The following is a 21,617-nucleotide window of genomic DNA, read 5'->3' on the forward strand; positions in this document are numbered from 1 at the left end:
TTAGGGGTTAGGGTTAAGATTAAATTTAGGAGTTAGGTTAAAGGGTTAATTAAGGTTAGGATTAGGGTTAGCTGAAAGGCTTAAGGTTAGGGTTAGGTGAAGGGTTAGCTAAAAGGCTTAAGGTTAGGGTTAGGTGAAGGGTTAGGTATAAGGGTAAAGGTTAGGGTTAGGTATAAGGGTTAAGGTTAGGGTTAGGTGAAGGGTTAGCTAACATGCTAAGTATTTGCAAAGTAGCTAAAAAGTAGTAGTTGAAAAGTTGCTAATTAGCTAAAATGTTAAAGTTGTCCTTGATGAGATTGAACTCGCAACCTTTGCGTTGCTAGAAGTTTGTGGTATACACCCGACCAACTACCCTACTTTTGTTTTTGCCTTAAGTAACCATCTGTCTTATGTAACCATACCAAACGTGTCCTGATTTTCATACAGAATATTATACGAAATGCTCTGAGACCAGGTTGTGCACAGAGACTCTCAAGTGGTTAGACCAGAATGCCTACTCATTCAAAAACTGGAAGCAAGGACAACCTCAATTCAAAGTGACCCACAAATGTGGTGCGTCTTCTACAGACACATGGCAATGGGAAGTTGATGTGAAATGTCATACCCATGGTGCCCTCCGTATGATGAACAGATACAGTATGTAGTGAGAGTGAAGCTGACTCCTCTGTCACAATGACAGATCTGGCTTTGTTAGAGGCCATTTTACAGCAGATCCTGGAGAAAATGACAGAGAAGAGGAGGTGTCAAGATGCCAAACTGAGTTGGAAAAGGCAGCCAGGCGGAGAAGTCTTCATGGAGGAGAAGGAGAATGAGATAAGTGAGAAGAAAAGAGATGTTATTAATCTCCTTCTCTATATTCTGATGGGAGATCTAGTATAAATTATGTATTGAATGTATTGTGAAATGTGTACCATAAAGGGGCAATCTGCAGTTGCTACATCTATTTTTGGACAATTAATTATATGTACCCATTGATTCTTGAAGAATTTAACTTGTAAATTCCTCATGGGCTTAGTTCAACTGTCGTACCCCATCAGAACCCAAAATATAAGCTTGTTTTACTCCAATGTTGGTAAGCAAAGTAAATGTAAACAAACACTGTATAGCCTCAAAACATGGCTAAAACTGTAATATTGATATCATGGATGGTCAATCCTTGCATCCTTTGAGCGTGGTTACATATTCTCCAGCACCATCCCTCAGCTTTTTACCAAAACGGGCGGGGAGTGGCTTTGTTGTTTTTTCAACTGGTGATTGCTGCTTTAACAAATATAAAAAACATTTACATCATGTTGATCGATTTTATAGGTGGAGATTGTGGAGAAGCTAGGCCTATAACTCTCCTCCACTGACTGTGCACAGTTCACAAGACATCAATAAGCGGCAGCAGCAGCCACAGTAATTTATTTATCAAATGTTTTATTTAACCCTTGTTTTCATTGTCCTGTCTAATATGACCATTAAAGCAACTTTCATTTATATATATGAAATACATGATCTAGAATGTATATTTAAAACATAGACAATTTAAAATGCATTCTATGTTGTGGAAATGCTCTTGTTTCCCCAAAACGGTGCACACCGTTCTTCAACAGCCTTTGAGCAAAGATTATCTATTATATTGACAAGATATTCAAGAGATCGCTCTAACAGGGGAAGTATGTCCTCAACTATGGAAGGCGAGATCAGGTGGGAACATTCTAGCCAATCAGAGGGCAGATACCTGTGTGAACATGAGTTACAACTAAGTTGTTTTTCTCAAAGTTGCCGGATTGCCACTTGCATCCACTCATATCAGTACGTTTGTAACAGCCTAAATATTACAAAATTTCTATTTGATCAAAGAAGCTCACATAATTCAACACTCTCATAGTCTTCCAAAACAAAGGCCTTCTCTCACTTGGACAGATTTTGGGCAGAGTAAATACTCCCTGCTTTGAGGTATGTTGCCTCCAGTGAATTATATATACACATTGGTTTGTTCCTGTTTTGTGGGTGTGCCATGTACAATATGGGTGTGACCATTTGAAATTGCTAAACTCATGCATCACACCATATGGTAATCACCCTCTTGGCCACCATAATAACGTTTTTCAACTGTTCATTCAGTACAGTACCGTTTCCGTTGAGAGAGAGGACGCGAGGAGTATGTAATAGATTCTCCCTAGGTATGTCGCCGGAGCAGTTGCCTCTCCCTCGCATGCAGCCTGGCGCACTTGGGACAACTTTAGACATTCCTGTTTTGAGTCAGACCACAGGGAGGAGGTCAGAGACTTAGCAGTGTGGTGCCAGGACAACAACCTCTCCCTCAAAGTCAGTAAGACCAAGGATCTGATTGTGGACTGTAGGAGAAAGAGGGGAGAGCACGCCCCCATCCACATCGACAGGGCTATTGTGGAGCGGGTTGAGAGCTTTAAGTTCCTTGGCGTCCACATCACTAAGGACTTAACATGGTCCAAACACACCCGCATCAGATCCTTAAAAAGTCATACAGCTGCACCATCTAGAACAGGGGTGGGCAATACCAGTTCTCGAGGGCCTGATTGGTGTCACAGTTTTGCCCCAGCCTCAGCTAACACACCTGACTCCAATAATCACCTAATCATGATCTTCAGTTTAGAATACAGTTTGATTAATCAGCTGTGTTTGCTAGGGATGGAGAAAAAGAGTGACACCATTCAGGCCCTCGAGGAGTTGCCCACCCCTGATCTATAGTAAAACATCTTGACTGGATGCATCACCGCTTGGCATGGCAATTCCACCGCCACTGACCGCAAAGCGCTACAAAGGGTGGTGCAGACAGCCCATTACATCCCTGCGGCTGAGCTCCCTGCTTTCCAGAACCTCTATATCAGGTGGTGTCAGAGGAAGGCCCCTAAAATTGCCAAAGACTCCAGCCACCCAAACCATAGACTGTTCACTCTGCTACCATATAACAAATGGTACCAGAGTATATCTATCCCAGTCTGCTGTCCCCACATGCTTCAAGATGTCCACCATTGTTCCTATACCCAAGAAAGCAAAGGTAACTGAAATAAATGACTATCGCCCCATAGCACTCACTTCTGTCATCATCAAGTGCTTTGGGAGGCTAGTTAAGGATCATATCACCTCTACCTTACCTGACACCCTAGACCCACTTCAATTTGCTTATCATCCACAGACGATGCAATCGCCATTGCACTGCACACTGCCCTATCCCATCTGGACAAGAGGAATACCTACGTAAGAATGCTGTTCATTGACTATAGCTCAGCCTTCAACGCCATTGTACCCTCCAAGCTCATCATTAAAACCTGTTGGGGATAGGGGGCAGTATTTGCACGGCCGGATAAAAAACGTACCCGATTTAATCTGGTTACTACTCCTGCCCAGTAACTAGAATATGCATATAATTAGTAGATTTGGATAGAAAACACTTTAAAGTTTCTAAAACTGTTTGAATGGTGTCTGTGAGTATAACAGAACTCATATGGCAGTCAAAACCCTGAGACAAATCCTAACAGGAAATGGAAATCTGATGTGTGGAATCACTTCAAACCTTTGCCATTGAAGCACACAGGGACTTATTAATCATTTAGCACTTCCTACGGCTTCCACTAGATGTCAACAGTCTTTACAAAGTGGTTTGAGTCTTCTATGGTAGAAACTGACCCAAAGAGAGGCTTGGGAAGTTGGTCACAGGGGGAGGGCTATTACTACTATGACGCGGGCGCCCATGGGAACCCTTTTGTTCCGAAACGTTTAGTAAGACAATGCAATCGTCCGCCTTGAATATTATTGAAGCTCTGGTTGAAAAAGGCCCTAAAGATTTATGTTATACAACGTTTGACATGTTTGAAAGAACGTAAATATATATTTTTTGCACATTCGTGACGACAAGTCCCACGCGCTTCAGTACATTATGAGTAGCCTTCGGGAACGCGCTAACAAGAACGAACTATTGGGACATAAATTATTAACTTTTTCGAACAAAACTACATTTGTTGTGGAACTGGGATTCCTGGAGGTACCTTCTGATGAAGATAATCAAAGGTAAGGGAATATTTACAATATTATATTTGATTTTAGATGGTTCCAAGATGGCGCTAACATGTATCGCCTAGCCTATTTTTCTGAGCATACCACGTCGTTTATTGCAAAGTGTGATTTCCCAGTAAAGTTATTTTTAAATCTGGCAATGCGGTTGCATTCACGAGATGTTAATCTATAATTCTTTTGAATGACAATATTACATTTTAACAATGTTTTCGAATAGTAATTTTGTAAATTGTAGCGCTGATTCACCGGAAGCATTTGAGGGAAAATATTTTCTGAACGTCACGCGCCGATGTAAAATGCTGTTTTTATATATAAATATGAACTTTATCGAACAAAAAATGCATGTATTGTGTAACATGATGTCCTAGGAGTGTCATCTGATGATGATTGTCAAAGGTTAGTGCTGCATTTAGCTGTGTTTTGGGTATTTGTGATGCATCTAGTTGCTTTGAAAATGGCAGCGTGATTTTTTTTGGCAGGGTACTCTCCTAACATAATCTAATGTTTTGCTTTTGCTGTAAAGCCTTTTTGAAATTGGACAATGTGGTTCGATTCAGGAGAGGTGTATCTATAAAATGGTGTAAAATAGTCATATGTTTGAGAAATTGAAGTTATAGCATTTATGAGGTTTTGTATTTCGCGCGACGCGATTCCACTGGCTGTTGACTAGGGTGGGACGCAAGCGTCCCACGTTCCCAGAGAGGTTAAGCTTGGGGCCCTGGGTCTGAACCCCGCTCTGTGCAACTGGGTCCTGGACTTCCTGACGGGCCGCCCCCAGGTGGTGAAGTTAGGAAACAACACCTCTACTTCGCTGTAAGCATTTCACTGTAAGGTCTACACCTGTTGAATTCGGCGCACGTGACAAATAAACTTTGATTTGATCCTCAACACAGGGGACTTCAGGAAACAGCAGAAGGAGCACGTCCCTATCCACATCGACGGGACCGCAGTGGAGAAGGTGTAAAGCTTCAAGTTCCTCGGCGTGCACATCACTGACAATCTGAAATGTTCCACCCACACAGACAGTGTGGTGAAGAAGGCGTAACAGCGCCTCTTCAACCTCAGGAGGCTGAGAAATTAATCTCGGCCCCTACATTTTTACAGATACGCAATTGAGAGCATCCTGTCAGGCTGTATCCCCACCTGGTAGGGCAACTGCACCGCCCACAAACGCAGGGCTCACCAGAGAGTGGTGCGGTCTGCCCAACGCATCACTGGGGGCACACTGCCTGCCCTCCAGGACACCTACAGCACCCAATGTCACAGGAAGGCCAAAAAGATCATCAAGAACATCAACCACTTGAGCCACGGCCTGTTCACCCCACTATCATCCAGAAGGTGAGGTCAGTACAGGTGCATCAAAGCTGGGACCGAGAGATGGAAAAACAGCTAATATCTCAAGGCCATCAGACTTTTAAATAGCCTTAACTAGCCGGCTACCACCCGGTTACTCAACCCTGCACCTTAGAGGCTGCTGCCCTAAATACATACAGTTCATACAGTATCCACTTTTTCCACATTTTGTTACTTTACAGCCTTATTCTAAAATTGATTAAATAAATAAAAATCTCAGCAATCTACACACAATACACCACAATGACAATTTGTTTTAAACGGAAATAACTTATTTACAAAAGTACTCAAACCCTTGAGATTCGAAATTGAGCTCAGGTGCATCCTGTTCCATTGATCCTCCTTTATGTTTCTACAACTTGATTGGAGTTCATCTGTAGTAAATTCAATTGCTTGGACATGATTTGGAAAGACACACATCTGTCTATATAAGGTCCCACAGTTGACAGTGCATGTCAGAGTAAAAACCAAGACATGAGGTCAAAGGGATTGTCCATAGAGCTCAGAGATAGAATTGTGTCGACTTACAGATCTGGGGAAGGGTAGCAAAACATTTCTGCAGCATTGAAGGTCCCCAAGAACACAGTGGCCAAACTGAGCAATCGGGGGAGAAGGGTCTTGGTCAGGGAGGTGACCAAGAATCCAATGGTCACTCTGACAGAGCTCTAGAGTTCCTCTGTGGAGGTGGGAGAACCTTCCAGAAGGACAACCATCTCTGAAGCACTCCACCAATCATGCCTTTATGTTAGAGTCACCAGATGGAAGCCACTCCTCAGTAAAAGGCACATGACAGCCCACTTGGAGTTTGCCAAAAGTCACCTAAAGGACTCTCAGACCATGAGAAACAAGATTCTCTTGTCTAATGAAACCAAGATTGAACTCTTTGGACTGTTTGCCAAGCGTCAAGTCTGGAAGAAATCTGGCACCATCCCTACGGTGAAGCATGGTGGTGGCAGCATCATGCTGTGGGGATATTTTCAGCGATAGGGACTGGGAGACTAGTCAGGATCAAGGCAAAGATGAACAGAGCAAAGTACAGAGAGATCCTTGATGAAAACCTGCTGCAGAGCACTCAGGACCTCAGACTGGGGTGAAGGTTCACCTTCCAACAGGACAAGGACCCTAAGCACACAGCCAAGACAACGCACGAGTGGCTTTAGGACAAGTCTCTTAATGTCCTTGATTGGCCCAGCCAGAATCCGGATTTTAACCCGATCGAACATCTCTGAAAAGACCTGAAAATAGCTGTGCAGCAACGCTCCCCATCCAACCTTACAGAGCTTGAGAGGATCTGCAGAAAAGAATAGGAGAAACTACCACACTTTTACACTCATCATTTGCTACTGCTACTCTGTTCTTTATTTTACTCGTATTATTATCTATCCAGATGCCTAGACACTTTACCCTGCCTTTGTGTATATATCTACCTCTGTCAAATTCCATTCCCAGCCAAACATACTGCCAATCATTGTTGCTATTTCCCACAGAGCAGCAAGCAATGGAAATGACAGAGACGAGGCTGATAAAAGATTGTCTTTAATGTTTGGCATTGTTAATGAATCCATACCACAGCAGTTATGGGAGTAGGCAAACCACTTTTACAACCAAACACTGTTTGATCATGCTAACACCATATGTACAAGAAAGCACATTGAAAAGTGTATAAAGTATTTATATTTGAAGACTTGAAGTCAACAATGCAGACAACCACAGTCTAATGGATTGGTCTTTAAACATTGATTACAGATATTCATCAATTATATCCATTTCTGGAGTACATGTATTTACACAAAACAACAATACAATTATTTTAGGGGGGTCTGCAATAAGTCTCAAAAATATTTGACAATACCGCTGTATGTACAGTAACAGAATTTACATTGAAAAATTCTATTGTACCTATATTTGATCTGAGTATCACACCTCTCATCATCAGCTTGCCCCTACACCTGATATTCATCTTATTTAATCTATAGCTCTGCTCTTCCATACTAATTCCACTGCTAAACATACCCTGCATCCTTTCATGGTACATCAGTGAAAAACGTCAACACTGATGAATCTGCATACAAAAATAGATGTTGTCTGATCAGTGGAGAACCTGATTTACAAGAACACAAAACCAAGCATTTACCTGCAGAAAACGACTGTGTGAAACAAAGAGCTGTCGTTGGAATACTGACCTCCACTTTCCAACCCACTGGTGGTGAGTTATACGTTACATCTCAGCTAACTCTCTGTTGTACCTTCATTCCCCAAGGAGATCAACCTCATGGTCCTGTCTGAGCTTCTCATACTCATCTTCTATACACAAACATGTTCATATTGCAGATCAGGGTGAAGAGGAGATGCAGGCAGAAAGTATTACTGTAGCACCACATCGTCAACCAAGGCAGGACAAAACAGATGTCACACGTTGATATTATCTGCTTTGTTCAGAGAGTGTTGAGAAAGTGACGAGAAAGGAGAGCTGTCATTTTCATGAGTTTCTCAGAACCAGTCAAGTGAGTTGTCTGAGCGAGAGATTGATACTGCAATTCAGTGCACTTAAGGCAGGTGGGCGGAGGGGGGTGCGCAGAGGGTGTGGTGGTGAGTAGAACAGGTAAGATGTACTGTAAATCAGACTGAAGCAATGTCATTGCCATCAGTCCGTTTACACACGGTCCATATTTAGTACTTGTTGGTTGACATTGGCCTGAAACATATAGAGGCAGAGAGAGGGTGTGATACTGGTTTTCTGAGTATAGTTAGTCCAATAGGTGATTGAGGTACTGTTAAGTCGTTATTCTTCGTTCTCATCTTACCGCATCTTAGTCTCCATCACCATCTACTTTCAGGGATCAATCCAGTCCAATTGGATCCAGCTCAACCTGCGCAACTGAAATTGGAACTCACTGTTGTTCCAGCACCTGACAATTTCACCCCTTCCTTGTACCCCTCCCAAGGATTGATCAGATCTGTCAGTCAGAGAACACTCATGCTCCTCTCATGAGATATTTCTATCTGGCACACAAAAGATTAGAAGACTGGAATAGAGACAGAACTTAAATATAAAAGCACTTGAACACAAAATAAGACCTGCCACTTGTGTAATACAAATAGCACATCTTGTTTAAATACATTCACATTGGTTTTCCATACGTACCGTATGGATGAATACTCCTAAACTGAGGTTTATATGTCCTTTGAGGTTTGGGTCGAGAAGAGCGACCCAGGTCAAATAACAGACTTGCTTTCAATGAGAACCAGGTATCAGAACAGAGTATTGGAGAATGCCATATGGTGAAGGACTATACAGTGTTTTGTAAAAAAAAAAAAAGAGCATGGAAAGTGTACTTGAAAACCCCATATATACTGTAGCAAAGCTATCAAAATAATAGGTTAGATATATGTAGCATTGAAAACAGAAAAGACAACATCACTTTACTAAGAATATAACTTTCTGTAGTTGCCTTTTGTTGTGGAAAAGGGGGGGGGGTCCTTTCGGAGCTTGTATCGTTTGATCATGTTGATCGAGATCGTCATGTTTCACGAAACGGCTGTATATTGTTCTCAAATGAAAATAAACTAAACATGCTCACATACTAGTTGTAGAAGAGTGTACAATCAATATTAATTTAAACAAAGTCATTATTATCGGTCACACTGTCCAACAGATAATATTTCCCTTATTAATTCCTATGAGGCTGCTTCCTCCATTCAGAATCAGACCGTCTGAATACAGTGAGAAGAGTGAGGGCGTATCTCAATAGTCTAAAGTGGATTCCTCTCCTTGTTTCCTCCCCTTTACCTGCACTGATATGAAAACATAGGATGGATGAAAGCAATATGGTCAATGACTACAATGTATTTGCATGATTCCACAGCCCATGATCTCTCACATCAATGCAGCTGAAGGAAAGGAGACAGGGGGGAGGGAGTCACTTTAGACTATTTAGATGCACCGAGGTGACTGAAATCTCCAAGAGGCCCAGCACTTTAGTACTATAATATAATAGACTATTGAGATGAAGCCAAAGACGGTCTCCTCATGGTGTCTCCTCGTGTTCCTCGCTGATGCACTGCTCCCATGCAGCCTTGGCTTGCTCCTCTCTGTGGCTGTGGGGGGGAGTGGAAGATCCTCCGAGGCAGGGGGATGGGCTGGGGCAACAGAGAGCTCAGGTCCTCCTCAGGGATGCACCCCTCCCTCAGGTAGGGCTTGGGGGGCACAGCCGGGGGTTGGGGGCGCCGGTAAGGAATGCGGTGGGGGCCGTGGAGTGGTATCTGGTGGTGGGTGGGCCCGTGGGAGTGAGGGTGGGGGTGACCGTCGAGGCCGGCCGGTTGGGGGTGAGACTGGGGGTGGGAGTGAGGGTGGGGGTGACCGTCGAGGCCGCCTGTTTGGGGATGAGAATGGGGGTGGGAGTGAGGGTGGAGGTGTGAGACAGGGTTGCGGTAATGGAAGGGTCGAACCTGGTCGAGGGACTCTGCTTCTGGCCCGCTGTAGTGGATGTGGAGGTAAGGAGAGTCCAGGTACTCATCAGGGGTCCACAGGTGGCTGGGGACGGGCTCCATGGCATCATTTCGCACGGGGGGATCAGGGTACTGGCCCCCAAAGTTACTCTCACTCAGAGAGGAGACGCCACTGCTGGCACTGCCCGAGAGGGTGGAGTTACTGCCCCCCCAGGGCTGACTGAGGACTGGTAGGGGAGCCTGGTATGGGGTGGAGAGGAGACTAGATAAAGAGAGAGAGAGGAAGATAAGAAATGAGTTGACAATGAGTTGACATCTGTTGACCAAGTTAAGAGGATAGCATTATTTACTGGTACAGTATGCATGACTGTCTTTAACCTTTCTGAGAGAGCGAATGGGCAGTGCTGGGGGTGGGTCACTGTTCTGGTGGTGGAACGCATCAAAGTGCATCAGGAAGTGACCTAGAGAGAGGAAGTAAAAACGTTCACATCAGAATAAATGTCCCATGTACTTTACAAAACCTCCTATCTAGTGTACATGACAGCTAAGGGACTCTTACCCATAAATAAGGTGTATATTATGACATGATTGTTCTTACCTGGTGGGAAGGACCTGGGCGGGATGGGGGGCATGATAACACCCCCTGTAGGTCCCTGGATGTAGGGCACTGTCTCCCTACCCTCCCCATCTAGACTCCAGCTGCTGGGGGCACTAGGGAACACTGGGGGAACACCAGAAAACCACCTGTTCACTACAGAGCTAGGAAATCCTCCTACTGTATGTGTAGTTGTCCTACTTAGCTCAACACTAGAGAAAAGCATCATTAACCAATTTTACCACGCACATTCAGTATACTTGCCTTTCTCTGGCAAGCCCATGTGAGGGTCAATGCATGGCTTACAGGGGCTCACTTGTTGGAGTAAGGCACGCTGCAGATTGTTGCTCTGCAAACAGAGAGACAACAGAGGCTAAAGATAAGAACAAACAGTATGCTCTGTAGTCTCAGTACCAGTATATTGCTGCTTCGGGCCAATTTGCTGTTCCAACGTTTCAGTGAACTAACTGTCTTCTTCTCCTTAAATAACTAATGCAGCAATGTCGTCAGTCCATTTGGCAGCAGTAATTGAATGGTTTGGCCTGTAACGTCAGTACCTGTCCGTTGTCAGTCATGCTGTAGTACATGGTGTTGTTAGTTCTCTGGTGAGGAGGCAGCAGAATCATCACCTCCCGGTTGTGTTTGGTTTTATCCGGTAGGGACGGAGAGCCTGGGGGAGGGATGGAGGGGGGGGGACAGGACAGGTCTGCTGTAGACAGTATGGACACCAGAGACCCACTGATAAACACTGGATATACACTGACTGACAGTTATAGTCACAACTGTGAATTAACATGTTTCCTAAATAAAATATGTACTTTCTGGTGCAGGAGTCACTCACCTCTAGCGCTGGAAGGGGCGGAGTTGATTATCTGGGAGGAGGTGGAGCGAATGGAGCTCAGACTGGAGGAGGAGGGGCTTGGCTGGAAAATAAAACATCTGTTCACACACGCATCTTCAAAATGTACAAAACAGGCGTGTGTGTATCCGTGCATGTTAAACCCACCTGCATGTGTGCCGTATCCTCAGGGGGCTCTCCCATCAGGCCATCTGTCAGGATGACCAGGTTTCCTCCCGCCTCGCTGGAGGTGTGAGAAGAGAGGGAGGAGGAGGACTGGCGTATAGAACCTTGCAGGTTCATAGGGCTAAAATAGAGGGAGAGAGAGAGAAAATCATGTTTTAAAAGGTGGTCACATTGAGATTACTGTAACATCTCTTTCTCAAGTGAAACCTGGTATAATGTGTGACTGACCTGTGTCTGTGTATCAGACGAACGCTCTCTGGGCTCATGTGGCTGTGAGTGGTCAGGATGCCTCTGGGAGAGTTGACCCCTGTGTAGGCCGCTGGCAACCCCTGTTGGGCCACATATAAAGACTGCTCTGAATATTTACACTGACTGCACACACACACACACACAACAGGAGAGCATGTAGAACCACTTACCTGGTGTAAACCAGCCCTCATCATGTGGAACTGATCTATCAGCTTTTTGTGCAGAGGACGCATTTCTGGGTGCACCAGCTTCTCGTGGACAGCCAGCCCCACGCCAAGGATGTGAAGCTGTGACAATGAAACAACATGTAGGAAAGAGAGAACATATGGTTTATCTGTCCTCTATACCCATGTACACTGTATGGACCACTGACCAGTGGGCAGTGAGGAGTAAAGAGCTGTGTCTGACCTGTTCCTGCATCAGGTCATTTAGCTGAGCTATCCTCTCTGTGTCCTCTGGTTGACTGTTGATGTACTCCTTATCAAAGAATGCCTGTGGAGGAGGAACATGGGATATGATTGAGTTACAAGGCATACTCCAAGTCGATATTCACATAATAATAATAATAATAATAATAATAATAAAAAGCAATTCCCCTCAAACACGCCCACAAATTGGGGAAACAAACATTCTTTCCTATTGGCCCCTATTGTAAAAGAGCCAACTTGGTCGTAGATTTTCTGTTATACAGAAAGAACAAAACAATGCCTGAAAAGCTGCAGTGTTGTTCAATGTACATGAAGCCAAGTCAAAAATCTCGACCAACGGTTCGAATGCTTCCACATAGGGAAATAGAGCCTGCAAGAAGAGCCCTGTGGCTTCAAGCTATTCGGTGTGGGAAATGGAGGGACGCTGTGTCCAAGTAGACTACACGTATCTATTTGTGTGGAAAACATTTCATCACAAGTAAGAAATGTAACTTGTTTAGTACAGTCCGTTTGTAACTCCACTCACTCCACTAACTGCAGTATGCTACAAATACTGCATCCAAAATAACACCTTTTTTTTACTGCAGTAATTTTGCAGTGCAACTACAGTTAGAGTTCAAAATAACTGCACTTCAACTGCAGTACGCTGCAGTTATTCTTCAATTACTGCGTACAAAATACTACAGTCGACTGCAGTAACTGCACTTTTACTACAGTTTCAAAACCTGCCTGGTTTCCCCACAGGCGGGCAGCGTTCTATCGAATACCAACTGGGTCTATAGCAGATAACACTGAATGTTTCCTCCATCCCTCCCTCCATCCCTCTCTGTCAGTACCTCCTGGTATCTGGCGATGCCCCCGTTGACTGCAGCATCTATGACCCCGTTGAGCAGCATGCTGAGGGGGTTGATGTTGCCATGGTGCTGCCGGTGCTGGTACTGGCTGGTGAGGGTCCGCAGCTCCTGGGTCTTATTCTCCACCACGTAGATGGCATTCTCCAGAGGGCTCACCTCCACCTGAACACACACACATAGATTTGAATCCATAATGACACTTGCGAGAGAGAGACAAACACAAATGATGCACTTGCTTGCATCATCTCCCTAAGGAGTCTGATGTCACAGTATGAGATGACAGTATGAGACGACAACGTGAGATGACAGTATGAGATGACAGTATGAGATGACAGTATGAGATGACAGTATGAGACGACAGTAGCCTATGAGACGATAGTATGAGACGACAGTATGAGACGACAGTATGAGACGACAGTATGAGACGACAGTAGCCTATTAGACGACAGTATGAGACGACAGTATGAGACGATAGTATGAGAAGACAGTATGATACGACAGTATGAGACGACAATATGAGACGACAGTAACCTATGAGACGACAGAATGAGACAATAGTATGAGATGACAGTATGAAACGACAGTATGAGACGACAGTATGAGACGACAGTATGAGATGACAGTATGAGACGACAGTATGAAACGACAGTATGAAACGACAACGTGAGATGACAGTATGAGACGACAGTATGAAACGACAGTATGAAACGACAGTAGCCTATGAGTCGACAGAATGAGACAATAGTATGAGATGACAGTATGAGACGACAGTATGAGATGAAAGTATGAGACGACAGCGTGAGATGACAGCCTATGAGATGACAATATGAGACAATAGTATGAGATGACAGTATGAGACGACAGTATGAAACGACAGTATGAGACGACAGTATGAGACGACAGTATGAGACGACAACGTGAGATGACAGTATGAGACGACAGTATGAGACGACAGTATGAGACGACAGTAGCCTAGGAGTCGACAGAATGAGACAATAGTATGAGATGACAGTATGAGACGACAGTATGAGATGAAAGTATGAGACGACAATATGAGACGACAGTAGCCTATGAGACGACAGAATGAGACAATAGTATGAGATGACAGTATGAGACGACAGTATGAAACGACAGTATGAGACGACAACGTGAGATGACAGTATGAGACGACAGTATGAAACGACAGTATGAGACGACAGTAGCCTATGAGTCGACAGAATGAGACAATAGTATGAGATGACAGTATGAGACGACAGTATGAGATGAAAGTATGAGACGACAGCGTGAGATGACAGCCTATGAGATGACAGTATGAGAAGACAGTTTGAGATGACAGCATGAGACGACAGAAGCCTATGAGACGACAATTTGAGACGACAGTATGAGACGACAGAATGAGACGACAGAATGAGACGACAGAATGAGACGACAGTATGAGACGACAGTATGAGACGACAGTATGAGACGACAGTATGAGATGACAGTATGAGATGACAGTATAAGATGGCGTTTGAGACGATAGTTTGAGATGACACTATAAGATGACGTTTGAGACGACAATTTGAGATGTCAGTACGAGACAACAGTAGCCTATGAGACATCAGAATAAGACGACAGTATGAGATGACAGTTTGAGACGATGGTATGAGATGACTGTATGAGACGCCAATTTGAGACGACAGTATGAGATGACAGTATGAGACGACAGTATGAGATGACGTTTGAGACGACAGTACTAGATGACAGTACGAGATGACAGTAGCCTATGAGACGACAGTATGAGAGGACAGTATGAGACGACAGTATGAGATGACATCATGCGATGACAATAGCCTATGAGACGACAGTATGAGATGACAGTGCTCCTCACCAGTTCTCTCCTCTCCACCTCAGCCCAGCGGGAGATTCCAGGGAGGGGACGAGACAGAATCAGGGTGGTTCTCTCAATCCACAGGCTCTGAAAACACACACATAAAACACTGAATCCCCTTCTGAATAGTATATAGACAATATAATTACCTTCAATTGTCATTCATTCTATTTAGACCTACAAAACAACAACTTGGACATAAAAGACACACACACATACTCTGAACTCATTCTCCCTGTCCTTGGGTCCCTTGTGGAAGGGTCTGTCGTAGTGAAAGCGAGTGACATTGTTGATGCGGTAGAAGCTCTTGATTCTCTCTGGGACGCGCTCCAGCTGAGGCACGTCAGTAATGTCTGACACTGGGGTCACCGCATAGATCTGCAGGTCTGAGGCCACGTGTTAAGGTACACATAGCCAAATAGACTGACAGTTGAGTTGACTGACACACACACACACACACACACACACACACACACACACACACACACACACACACACACACACACACACACACACACACTGGTTAGGTTAGGATACACTGAGCATCACTCTGTAAGAGGGCGTCATCTGGTTGGTTGGGGTGCTGCATGGCAATGGCCTGTGGGAATTCTCCCAGCATCCTTTGCTGGAAATCCTCAAGTCGTTCATAGTCATAACCCCGGCACACAAACTCCTTATTCTGGAGAGAAGAGTTGTCATCCAATTGATAGGTACAAAGAAATAGCAATTAGATAAAAGATCCTGTGTGTGTGTGTGTGTGTGTGTGTGTGACATGTTTTAACTATACTTGTGGGGATCAGAAGTCCCTACAGAAACAAAAGTCCAGAAGTCCCCACAAGAATAGTAAACAAACAAATATTTGACCAATTTGACATTTTGAAGGTCTACACAAGGTCAAATGTTATTCTAGGGGGTTTAGGGTTAAGGTTAGAAGTATTGTTAGGGTTAGAATTAGGTTTAGTGTTAGTGTTAGTTTTAGGAGCTAGGGTTAGGTTTAGGGTTAAGGTTAGGTTTTGGGGTTAAGGTTAGGGTTAAGGTCAGAGTTAGGGTTAGGATTTTGAATGGGACTGAATTGTGTCCCCCCACAAGGTAAGTTATACAAGACAGTGCTTGCGTGCGCATGCGTGTGTTCATCTCACCCTGAGGAAAAAAGGAAACTTCCTGCCATAGAAGCCCATCCTGAAGAACTCTGGTTCAATCCTCTGCTGTTCTATGATGTTGTCATAGTACGCAGCTTCCATTTTCTATAAAGACAAAAATACTTGATTCAACCCTCAGAGAGCGTCTTGATCTTTCTCAGCAACACACATCAATGAGGTTCCCTTGATGACAAAGTGGTCATAATGTTTTGGATATTTTGTCAGTGTATTGCAATGTAAATATATTTCCACAATGTGAGGACAATAAAGTATTTATATTATATTACATTCCTTTCTATTTACTTTCCATCTTTGTGATGATGAGTAGTCACTGGGGGATAAAGTAATCGCTCTGATGCAACTATTTAGAAAAAGAGACAGGGAGAACACAGAGAGACAAGGGGAGAAAGAGAGAGAGAGAGAGACAGAGACAGAGAGAGAGAGAGAGAGAGAGAGAGAGAGAGAGAGAGAGAGACAGAGAGAGAGAGAGACAGACAGAGAGACAGAGAGACAGACAGAGAGACAGAGAGACAGAGAGACAGACAGACAGACAGACAGAGAGACAGAGAGACAGAGAGACAGACAGACAGACAGACAGACAGACAGACAGACAGACAGACAGACAGACAGACAGACAGACAGACAGACAGACAGACAGACAGACAGACAGACAGACAGACAGACAGACAGACAGACAGACAGACAGACAGACAGACAGAGACTCACCCTTATCCAGCTCAGACTCTGGTAATCATATAAGGTTTCATACTGGAAAGCCAGTTCCCGACAGAGTGATATTCCATATTCCCAACACTGGAAAGAGACAGAGACAGAGCTCTCACTCATATGGAATCTCTCATTATAGGTATACAATATCATGTCTATGGAATATCATTCTCAGGAGGATTTGAAGGGATATCATGACACATGCAGTGCTTAGACTTGAGATTTTGACTTGGGATGTACATCCATTTGGGACTTTATCAAATAAAATTATGGTTTAATTTGGGCCAAATTCAAAGATCTCACATTTGAATACTACATAAAGTATCTAGACAAAGCCTTGCATTTCCTTTGTTGAAATGCTTATTCTTACTTGTTTTAGTTTAACTTGTATTTTTTTTGCTTGACTTGACTTAGCTTGACTTGTTTTAGCTTGACTTGCCTTTCCCTTGTTGAAATAGTGGAGGACTTTGCGACTGAGGCCCTCCTTGCGTTGCCACTCGCTCTGTGTGGGGTAGTGGAGGAACTCTCTGAGGGGGCGGTCCTCCCAGTGCAGCAGCTCCCAGTACAGAAGCAGGGTGAACGCTGCCTCTGTTGGTGGGGAGGACAAAGGTCAAAGGTCATCACAATTCACCACATTGACCTTACGTGGTAATCCTGACTGTCACAGGGTTCCAGTACTATACAGTGTGAGCAGGTTGATAAGTGTGTTACCTGTGTAGTCCTCTGCCTGCAGGTGCAGGTCACACAGCTTGTGGATGTAGCGGATGTACATCTCCTCCTTGTTCATCTCAGACTTGTAGAAATTCTGGGGAGGACAGGCAAATGTTATCAGGAAGCAAGATTACTACAAGAACCAAAAACCAAAGTACATTTGCAGTTGTCTCAACACATCTCTGGCATAACTGGTATATAAGTTATAAGGTATAATAAATCATACAATGTCTCACCATCAGGTTGGAAGAGCCACCAATTTTCTTGTTCTCCATTTCATCTCCTTTCATACACTCCCTAAAAGCAGAGCAGGGTTTTAATGTCTCTTCAATCTCTACAGTACATCCATGTATCTATAGTCAATGTTATGATATTAACATGTTGCTTGTAATGAGTAATCCAATCTACCTGTAATCTAGCAGGCGCTCCATCAGTCTCGTGACGGAGGTGACAAATGAGATGCCCGTCTCTCTCCACGTCTCCTGCTCAATTTTCTCAAGTAGGCTACAGACAGACAAGCTCTATGTTACACGTGCACATTATTATAAGGATAGTAAACCATAAATACTTATTTGTTTGAGGACCATGATAGTGGTAGAGCTAAAAGCTTGGGCTGTGGGGAAACTGATATCTTACCTGGGGTAAGGCCCAAACAACTGGGTCCTGAAAGATGCAGCAGAAAAAGACACAAGAAGTCAGGAGCATACAAAAGAACATTACAGATGTAGGATCTTAATTTGTGAGAATTTTGAGAATTTTCCTGTACAGAAGGAAATGCAAACTTTTAGTGTATTCAATGTTTAAAAAGGCTTCTACATGTTGTAATTTTCACTTTGAAATGTCAGACTTGATTTGCCCTATCGAAAAAGTATCAACCCTTATAAAAAAAAAAGCCATTTATTATAATACACTGTTTCTGCAAGATAATTTTCCTGCGGTAGCAAACTGACTCAATCTGTACTACAGCACACTGACTCAGGTAACATTGTGTATGAATAGAAGACTGAGGTTGTTGGTGCTTACAGCAGACCAAAGAGCTCTCTGTGATTGCCATCCCCTTTCCCATCTGACACCATACTCTCCAGCTTGTCCATCAACTCTGCTTCCACCTACAGAGAGAAAGAGAGAGAGAGAGAGAGAGAGAGAGAGAGAGAGAGAGAGAGAGGTTAGTGCATAAGGAACCAACCACCACACTTCTACAGTAGCACTAAAATCATAGATCCATAACATAGATATGATATTGGGTTATAACATGAAGTTAAACAAGGCCTACAGAGGATGAGTGGTGGCACACAGCAGGGGACAGACAGCACTGACCAGTTTGAAGTTGCCGTTCTGCCTCTGCTCCCAGTCCATCATGTCATGGAAGATGGGAATCATGATATTCCGGACCTCGCTCTGAGGCACGAGCGTCACTCCCAGGAACGGACCCATCATTCCAGGGATAAAGTGGGGCTTATTCTCACCTGGAGCACACAGAGAGGGCACAGCACCGATGTTATAGAAACACACATGACATTACCCATGAAGGCTAGAATGACAACAAAGCATCTGAATGTCATTTTATCTCACCAAGCTTCTGCCACATGCTGAAGAGCTCATAGGCCATCATCACCCTCATGTCTCCATACCTACAGAGGAAGGACGAGGGGGGTAATGTAGAGAACGTAGAACTACTGACCACACACACACACACACACACACACACACATGATGGAGAGGTTCTTACTTGTCCATGACATTCTTCCTCTTGGCCTGTGTGAGGGGCTCCAGCTGCAGACTGGGCTGGTTGATGTACAGGACTGTCAGGCTGAAGAAAGAGTTCCACACCTGAGAGAGAGAACATGCACATCAGACACGTGTTCAAATGCCCTTTAACGGCAAAGATCTATCCATCTGTTTATCTATCTATCCATGTAGGCCTACATCTTAGCAATGTTATGCATTCCCATAGTTTCTCTGCATTCATAAATGCAGGGTGAAACAACTCAGACACATAAGACTGGAGACAGGTGCAACATAGAATGACAGCTGTTGTTAGGAAACCATGGAGAGAAAAACAGAGTCCTTTGTGAACATAGAAAGACACGGAGAGAACAGCAGGTTCAGGGTCGACTTCTCCGGGATATTTAAGGCTCTATTGTTTACTTGCTTACTGCTGTTGTTCAACATGACACTTCTCGTTTCTCTACAGAGACACGCACCTTGAAGTCAAAATCCGCCTCAGAGAAGTTCTTGTGTAACGCTGGGGACAGGTACTGTGTTGTCACCACAATGACACTGCAGAAGAAGTCACAGCAAAACGTTAGGATAAAAATAGATGACGCAACGTCTACACAAACGTCACGTGGTATCAGCGTAAGGACTTTCATCTCATAGCTGCATATTTTCCCTTATCTCCTATAGGAGATAAGAATGAAGGCAGTGTTACAGCTAATGTGAGTCAGACTTACTGACTGGTCAGAAGCCTCATGACACTCCAGTCTCGGGGGAAGATGGTGAGCTTCATCAGGTTCCGGAACACACAGAAGATCTTCAACAGAAACTCCTGGAAGTCAATGGAGGTAGTGAGTATTGTGTACATTACCATCTACATATTATAGCTTAGCCCCAGGTTCTTAAATCAGACTGAGGCTGTAGCTCTCACCTTGAGTTCCTCTTTGCTGTGGAAGTTGTTGAGCAGGTGATGGAAGTGGACCTCGGTCATCTGTCTAAGTAGAGACAGCAGAGTGGACACATACTCCCCCTGGACAGGCAGAAACACTTCCATATTAGTGAGGTTCCATGCATTACAAAACAGTATCTTTTTCATGTAGTGTAGGAGAGGAGAGTCTCTGACCGTGATCTCAGCCGTGCACTGGGGACAGCGCTGCCCCCTAGCTGTCTCCAGAGACTGAGACTTGGACATGATGGACAACAGAGTCTGGAGCAGAACATCCAACAGGCTCTCCACCATCATCTCTACCTCCTCCTGAACAGAAGACTCCTAGGAAGAGGGGGGGGAGAGAAACGATGGGGGAGAGGTGAGGAAATAGGAAGGAGATAGTGGGAGGGACAGAGAGAGAGATAGAGAGAAGGAGAGAAGAGGAGGAAAGAGAGCGAGATCGAGTGAGAAGGAATTGAATGAATAATTCATTAATTTGTATAAGCCGCTCGACAGACCAATTAAAATATTAATTCAGCACTCAATGTAAAGTGGCCTACAAAATAATGTCTTGACAATAATGTCTGAACAATGACATGGTATTATAATTGCCTTAACCAGCCTTGGCAGTGTATAAAGTTTTACCAACTACTCTGTCATCCCATCTTTAATTCCATTTGATACAAGAAATGTGAAAAGTATGTTTAGCTGGGATACTATTGATACACTACTGTAGGTGTTCTAGTAACCAGTTATGGTACCAGCTTTTGTTACAGAGAAGTAGCCCCTAACCACTGATACAGGGTCAGATATAATTTCATCCCCCTAATGATGATGATTAGGACAACTTCAACTCCAATCTCTTCTACTGCAGTAGATTCAGTGGTGATGTGATGTACCATAGCGCTGGTATTGATGATGGAGAAGATGCTGGTGAGGATTCCTGAGCAGATCAGCAGCTCCCTCTGCTGGCGCAGGTGCAGGTGGATGTGATGCAGGACCACCGGCAGCAAAATACTACGAGACTCTGAGAGGGGGAGAGAGAGGAAGAGGGGAGAGAATGGGAGGAGTACGGAGAGAGAAGGAGAGGGGGAGAGAGTGAAGGATCAATTGTAGAAAGATTTTAACCAGCTTTAGCCTTTGCCTTTTAGATTCTTTGTCCTGACAAAGAACCAGTTACAGGTAAAACAATCTATTACATTCCCACTTTAGGAGCATCTAACAGTGTTCACAGTTTCATTTGGTGTTAGTAAAGTTGTCCTGTAGTCTTCAGTCTTACCAGGGAAGAAGAAGAGCCTGCTCTCGACGGTGCGGGCGATAGACTGCAGTTTGACCACGTCCATAGACTGACCGATGTCCACCGTACTGGGCATGCTCCCCAGGGTGCCCCGAACATACTCAGCCACCTCCTGCACTGTGAACATCTGCAGCAGCTCGTCAAAGATGTCTGGGAAACTGTTCAATAACGCCGCCTGACAGGGTCAAGAAGAAGAGACAAGAAGGGAGGGAGAGAAAAGGAGAACAGACAGACAGA

The 21,617-nt window shown here is 44.2% G+C and overlaps 1 protein-coding gene across 1 annotated transcript in view; it reads right to left on the reverse strand.

Moving 5' to 3' along the window:
• Positions 1 to 6,914: 6,914 nt before the first annotated feature.
• LOC106566670 (dedicator of cytokinesis protein 3-like) overlaps positions 6,915 to 21,617 on the reverse strand; it is an 80,100-nt gene continuing 65,397 nt past the window's right edge. The window contains 32 exon segments of the mRNA XM_045693031.1: positions 6,915 to 10,053; positions 10,055 to 10,105; positions 10,222 to 10,304; positions 10,442 to 10,564; positions 10,688 to 10,787; positions 10,996 to 11,108; positions 11,280 to 11,361; positions 11,445 to 11,583; positions 11,691 to 11,812; positions 11,882 to 11,998; positions 12,120 to 12,203; positions 12,976 to 13,155; positions 14,864 to 14,950; positions 15,083 to 15,249; positions 15,401 to 15,542; positions 16,003 to 16,107; positions 16,729 to 16,815; positions 17,168 to 17,316; positions 17,440 to 17,533; positions 17,676 to 17,736; positions 17,848 to 17,943; positions 18,076 to 18,102; positions 18,463 to 18,548; positions 18,757 to 18,905; positions 19,012 to 19,070; positions 19,169 to 19,269; positions 19,644 to 19,719; positions 19,893 to 19,987; positions 20,087 to 20,185; positions 20,279 to 20,425; positions 20,983 to 21,110; positions 21,363 to 21,555. Of these exon segments, the coding sequence (XP_045548987.1) occupies positions 9,394 to 10,053; positions 10,055 to 10,105; positions 10,222 to 10,304; positions 10,442 to 10,564; positions 10,688 to 10,787; positions 10,996 to 11,108; positions 11,280 to 11,361; positions 11,445 to 11,583; positions 11,691 to 11,812; positions 11,882 to 11,998; positions 12,120 to 12,203; positions 12,976 to 13,155; positions 14,864 to 14,950; positions 15,083 to 15,249; positions 15,401 to 15,542; positions 16,003 to 16,107; positions 16,729 to 16,815; positions 17,168 to 17,316; positions 17,440 to 17,533; positions 17,676 to 17,736; positions 17,848 to 17,943; positions 18,076 to 18,102; positions 18,463 to 18,548; positions 18,757 to 18,905; positions 19,012 to 19,070; positions 19,169 to 19,269; positions 19,644 to 19,719; positions 19,893 to 19,987; positions 20,087 to 20,185; positions 20,279 to 20,425; positions 20,983 to 21,110; positions 21,363 to 21,555 (4,002 nt within the window). The 3' untranslated portion in view covers positions 6,915 to 9,393.

The sequence above is a fragment of the Salmo salar genome, chromosome ssa13, assembly GCF_905237065.1.
Source record: "Salmo salar chromosome ssa13, Ssal_v3.1, whole genome shotgun sequence".
NCBI classification, from domain to species: Eukaryota; Metazoa; Chordata; class Actinopteri; order Salmoniformes; family Salmonidae; genus Salmo; species Salmo salar.